The sequence below is a fragment of the Amia ocellicauda genome, chromosome 17 (assembly GCF_036373705.1).
Source record: "Amia ocellicauda isolate fAmiCal2 chromosome 17, fAmiCal2.hap1, whole genome shotgun sequence".
Lineage (NCBI taxonomy): Eukaryota > Metazoa > Chordata > Actinopteri > Amiiformes > Amiidae > Amia > Amia ocellicauda.
Window position 1 is genome coordinate 21,489,895 of NC_089866.1, and position 6,532 is coordinate 21,496,426.

The 6,532-nt window shown below is 38.7% G+C and overlaps 1 protein-coding gene across 1 annotated transcript in view; it reads right to left on the reverse strand.

Moving 5' to 3' along the window:
• mmp17a (matrix metallopeptidase 17a) overlaps positions 1-5,004 on the reverse strand; it is a 57,630-nt gene extending 52,626 nt beyond the window's left edge. The window contains exon 1 of the mRNA XM_066689467.1: positions 4,451-5,004. Within this exon, the coding sequence (XP_066545564.1) occupies positions 4,451-4,594 (144 nt within the window). The 5' untranslated portion in view covers positions 4,595-5,004. The remainder of the gene's footprint in view (positions 1-4,450) is intronic.
• Between the last annotated feature and the right edge of the window lie 1,528 nt (positions 5,005-6,532).

Sequence of the window (6,532 nt, forward strand, 5' to 3'; positions counted from 1 at the left end):
AGCCAGTGTTCAGAGATGGAAAGTTGTGATACTGGGTCAGAACTTGAAATACACACGTGGGGACATACTTCAGGCTAGAGCATATACTTGGTTTTAAGGTATATTACATAAAGCAGGCTTTTCAGAAAACCAGTGTCTTTAGGCAGGCCTGTCAAACTGCATTTTGGTAACCTATTTTAAAACACACACAACAATGCTGGGCTGTGTGCAATTATTTATACCTATGCTGACCTAAAATAAACTGTTAAACACTTACCATGCATGTATTTTTGGAATTGTATGTATTTTATTATGTCTCTTGTCATTCTATTGAGTTACAAAAAAGGCAGTTTTGTCTCGGAGACACTGTATTGATTTCACTTTTCCCATCTGGTGAGGAGAATTGCTCTTTCGCTCCAGTTGTTTCTGTCCAGATTCTTTTGTTTCTTTTGCCATTATTTCCCTTTCAAATGTCAAGCGATGGTTCTTTTTCTTTCACCCCAGGGGTCAGAAGCCCAGGTCTTAATGTAATTAAATCTACAACAGTTGTGGGAATTAACCCTTTAATGTGGATTTTTTTTAAATAAAAACAGAATATAAGAAAAGTCAAGGTACCATCTGTGGGAAAATTCTGCCATTCTCTTAGATTACCATCACTGTTTCTGTTTGCAGTTTTTCTATTTTATATTCCAGTCTGCACAGAACGTGTCTGACATATTTGGATGCAAATTGATAACACTATTTTGAATGAAAAAATGTTAGCCATGATATTGTGCCCAGATGGTACTCACATTACTGTAATGTGAAGGATAACGGGATTCAAGGCTACAAAGCTAAGACCATCAAGAGTATTATTATTATTATTATTATTATTATTATTATTATTATTATTATTATTATTATTATTATTATAAGTGTATACTGGTTTTTGTTGGGTTTATTCGAGAAAATATACATTTGCAATCACTATGTTTGCTGGTTGATATAGCAAGGCAAGTTATATGTGTACTGTGCTGAAGGGGATGACAATTGAATACAGGTAAACATGATTATGTCTATATAGAAAATAAAAAGAGATTGAAATAAGCACAACAAAAGTTCAAACAGGTATGCAACTTGCTGAGAAGGTGGAGAGATTTAAGGGAATTCATTAGAGGTAAGTGTGAGTGTGTGTGTGTGTCTAAGACCATATATATTATCTACATTTCAATATCTAGTCTAACATTTCATCTCAGTTAAGTTGTAGGCTTAATAATGAACAATTTGCTGAGTAAAGAAGGGGAGAGATGTCAGTATTATTAAGGGGACTGCTAAGGTTGAGAGTTACTGCTCAGATGACTGACAGGACTACAATGGAGGATCATTAAAAGTCCACAGGCTAAGGCCGTATATTTTATTTAAAATCTTTATCCAGGAAAAAGGAGCACAGAAGTCAAACACTCTTCTTTTTCAACACCATCCCTGAGGATCCAGGATATAGGTTTTGAAAGAGCACCATTTATATAATCCCCCCCTGCCCAGAAACACCTGAATGCCCCACTTTCATTTTGTGTATCAAGGTGTTCTTAAAATGCCTAAGCGGAGCAGATGAAAAAAGAAAGGAAGATCACACAGACAGGAAATACTTAACACGGCAGTTACCCATTATCATGATACTACCTCTACATGGATTCCCAGTGGAGAAATAATATCTTACATTACACCGAAGATTTCAAGTGGCAACAGTGAGCGCAATTTCATAAGCGCTCTCTGTTCCCTGGTCTTCTTAACACAGTCTAGCAACTCACAAGGCATGCAAACTTTCTTTTAACGCTGCATTACAGGTGACTGGCCAGAGCACATGTGTAAAGAACAAAACAGACAAACTCAAAACAGGAGAGAACCGAATGAGAACTAATGCACATCCCAGATATCCAGACCAGAAAGCAAAACATTAGTCTCGATGTTGCTGGACAGGAACAGGCCCCATAGTGTAATTCAGGACAAACACATGCGCCATGTGATCTAATGAGAAAAAAATGGGAAGATTTGTCACAACTCCAAACAGCTGTGACTGAGGTAGCAGAGCTCTGGCTATTTATTTTGCCAGTTGATTCTTTCACAAGCTCCTGAAATGAACCTGATTTGCCTGTGCAGAGGCTGCGGAGGACAGACAAAAATATTTACTAAACGCCTCCTCATAATCTGGGATAGGTTGGTGTACATGGCATCAAATCTGCTGGATTGTTTATCACCAGTGGGGAGTTACAATTACTAAACCACAGCATGCCAATTAGTCAAGTGAAAATTGAGATTTTCCCTTACAGGGCAAGGATGTGGGCAAACTCCTGAGAAGACAGTTTTATAATAATAATAATGATGATAATGATAATAAACATCTTATCTGGAACCAAAACTGATTACTAACTCATGACCACAGCTGTACAAATCCCTTTTAGTACCAAAATTATCTCCCAGCTTTCCCAACCAATGGTATTCTACAGCTGCATTTTTGCAGAGAAGGCAATTGCTAGCTTAAGTGGGGGTGGGCAAAGGGGGTCGGACCTTCACAGATGGCTTTACAGATGATTTGAACATCAAACATGTTTTCTACATCTCACTGAAACTGCTTCTTTTATTTATTTTTTAATTAATACAAAAGAAACCTGCTGATTTAATACTTATTTTAAAGTCCGAACTGCTAGCTCAATCACCAGGGACTGTGCTGTAGATAAGGGACTGTGTTTTGCCAACTAATGCTGTTTTTGATAGACCTACATAATGCTGTCTGAATGCCCTTAAGCAATCAGTAATGGCTTCATTTGATAACTCAAAGCCTGAGTAATCAGAATTGTATTTTTTTTTCTTTGCTGGAATTAATTGACTGAAAGACCATTTAGAAATTGAAGTTTTCCACACAGATGCACCATAAATTACCCTCAAGACCATACTTGCAATCCAATGCTTTTAACAAACAGATCACTTATATAAAGTAGGCAGGTAGATAGTGGTGCAAGAGTTGGCAATTTAACAGCATACTGATTTCGCCAGAGCACTAAATGCCTTCACCTGAACAACAATTTGTGGACAGAAATACATCACATTTCAGAGGAAAACGTTTTCAGGATAATTTTAAACATTTTCAATTAAATGGGTCATGATCCCTTTTTAAATAAATGTACTCTCTTTTACCTAACCCCCTTCATTCTTGATTTATTTATTCTGCTACAGTAAAATGATTCAAGGAGACAAAAGTATGGTTACAAACAGTTTCTGTGCATCTTCAGGGATTATATGTTTTAAAATGGTGGCAAGTTTATATACATGTATTTTAAGCTGAATATTTAGTTTTTTGGATCAAAGAGGAGCCACAATACATGGTGAATGCTGGACTTTAGTGGGATATCCAAATACTGTACCAACCATATTAGAAATAACTTTTTGACTGTTGTATATTAACTATTTTTTTTTCTTTCAAGCTGTTGATTTTATATATAGAGATAGACAGACAGATAGATAGATAGGCTATACACCATTAATATACAACCGAGAACCAAGTATTGCTATTGTTCATTAAAATTATTTGTTAAATATTAATTTAAATGTTGTATTAACAAGTACTAGGATGATGCAAATGTAGAACATGTGTTGAAACGTTAAAACCTCTAAACAGGGCAGTGAATCTGGGATGAAGAAGCGGGTCTTTGTATCAGGCGACCCCCGACAATACAGAACTCCGCGGGAGGTCCTTGATTTCGGAGTCTCTCCGTTTTGAACTGAATTGAATTGAATAACACGTTTTCATCACAGAGCACTACTCGCATTTTGCTAAGTGAAATCAGATAGCTAGCTCAGTATAAAGACCAAAATACCAAAGCCCGGACTGCCCATACTATATATAGCTATATGCATGGTTGATGTTTTCTTCTGATGCGATTTATCTATATATTTTAACTTCGATACGATTACTGGCGAATATGCAGGCTGTCACTATACGATTCATTTGGAATATGCCGTAAAAGTTGCACTGATCTATCAGAACATAAGGAACCAACTATTTTCAATTAAAAAAAAAATACAATACAATACACACACACACACACACACATATATATATATATATATATATATATATATATATATATATATTAGGAAATACTATACTGCGTCTTTAAATTGCAATATTCAGGTAGCAAAAAATACATTTAAAATATATTTAAAACATAACATCGCAGTACAACATGTGTTTGTGTGTGAACGGTATTAAAAGGGCACGTCTGTGGTCTGAGCGATGCAGTTACATACAAGTGAAGATGCAGCAGCTGTTTCTCATATTTAAAAAAAAAAAGGTGCAAAGTTTCCATGTCGACAGCAGATGGGTTATGACTGTAACGCAGGTAGCCGTGGTTTTGTTTTTGTGCCTGAAATGGAAATCAGCAGTCCAGGTGGAGGGGCAGGGAGAGGACGCGCACAGTAGGGTTGAGATACTCACCACCCCCATGTTCATCTGCTCAGCTGGGAGGGAAGGCGCCGCAAAAGTCTCGGATAAGAAACAAAGCACTGGCAGGAGAAGCATCTCCAAAGAAATAATCCCAGAGAACCCAGACCTCCACCTCCGACAATTCAGTGCCACCATCCCTTCAACTCGGCGTGCTGCTGCATGTGTTCAAAAAAGAAGAAGGAGGAGAAGAAGAAGAAGAAGCCTCCGCATTCACAGTATCACTCATTAAAAAAAAAGCCCGAGCCTTTGCAATGGATACATGCAGTCACATCCCCATCACTGACTGCCCCGAGCAGGATTTGCGTATAGATGTGCGCAAACATGTAGGACACCACACACCTCCATAGCACTAACAGAGATCCCGCTGAGCAAACTTGCAAATAGGACTCCTGTATGAGCGTCGCATCCAGATCGGGCTCAGAAGACGAAAGCAGGAGAAAGTGATCTGACGCTTGTTCTTCCGAAACCCCGACACGCTGCTCTGCATGAAGTTGCCAGCAGATGGATGCGATCAGGGCTGAGCTTCACACGCTGCAAAGCTGCGATTCCTGGCTGTGGGTTGAAAGGGATGAAGCGCCGAGCACTGGTAGCTCTGGTATTATAGAGGCAGCCTGTAGGCAGAGCTGGAGTGGGAGGGGAGGGGAGGGGGCATCCAGTCCACTTACACTTATCAGTAATGCATGCCGTTTTGAAAAGAAAAGGGAGGAGGGGGAAATAAAGAGAGAGAAACGCAAAAGCTGATGCATCTCTCACTGCTCGTGCATTTGCATTAAGTGATTGACAGGGAGACGGATCTTTTTCCTTCTTTTTTTTTTGTAACGCAATTGCTTTTATGATCTCCTCTATTGTTTCAAGCATGTGATGATCATAAAGAAATGAACTAACCAAACAACCACAACAACAATAATAATAATAATAGTCAATGCCATTTTAAAAATATCTTTGTAAGTTGAGTGTCCAATTGGAAGACAACTACTGTGAACTGCAATTCACAGGGAATCAAATATTAGGTATTTTTGTGGCACAGCTTTACTGAAATGCTCTGTCTTAAGAATGGCCTGACCTCATTTTTCTCACAAAGTAACAGACAGAAATGAAGCTGCCATGGAGAGACAAGGCACGTTCACCAAGGACTATACTGAAGTGGTCTTTGGGAAAATGTGCATAGCATGGCATTGTTCTTGTACGCATTCGAAACGGATGAGTCAATATCAATCTGCCTTGTCACTCTGTGCCTGTCGGGATTATGTGTCCTGCAACAAGTCATTTGTTTTAAACTAAAGAGGCTGGCTTTTGAAAACGTGTTGAAAATCCTGGAGCGAAGCAACAACAAAAAGATAACCCCTGGGGAAGGTAAATTGTTCAAAATCTAATTTTATAGAGCTGTTCAGGGAAGAAATTCCCTCCAAGAGACAATTTGATGGGGCAAAAGTGCAGGAGATATTCCCTCGTGGGCTTTAAGTGTCCCTGCTACCACATCCAAGAAAATTAAAGTCCTTTGTGGAAATGTCTTCAGGTAGTAATTGTACTTGACAATAGCAAAACGTATTGACCACACACTGGAGAGAAGATTGCAAAATACATACAAAGGAAACCTTGTACATAAATGATTAAATAAAGCAAATATTACAAATGACAAAACACATATGTATGGGAGGCATGTCATGTAGAACCATACTCCTGTTTTTCTTCTGAGAACTTAATACTTCCAAGTGAAACAAGGCCAAAGTCAACATTTTGGTTGGTTACTGTTCACCAAAGTAGACCTTCAGTTTATATGGCATTAGGGGAACAGTGGAGGTATGCTCAATGTTTCAGGAGAGCCATTATACACCGATCAGCCATAACATTATGACCACTGACAGGTGAATTGAATAACACTGATAATCTCGTTATCATGGCACCTGTCAGTGGGTGGGATATATTAGGCAGCAAGTGAACGTTTTGTCCTCAAAGTTGATGTGTTAGAAGCAGGAAAAATAGGCAAGCGTAAGGATCTGAGCGACTTTGACAAGGGCCGAATTGTGATGGCTAGACAACTGGGTCAGAGCATCTCCAAAACTGCAGCTCTTG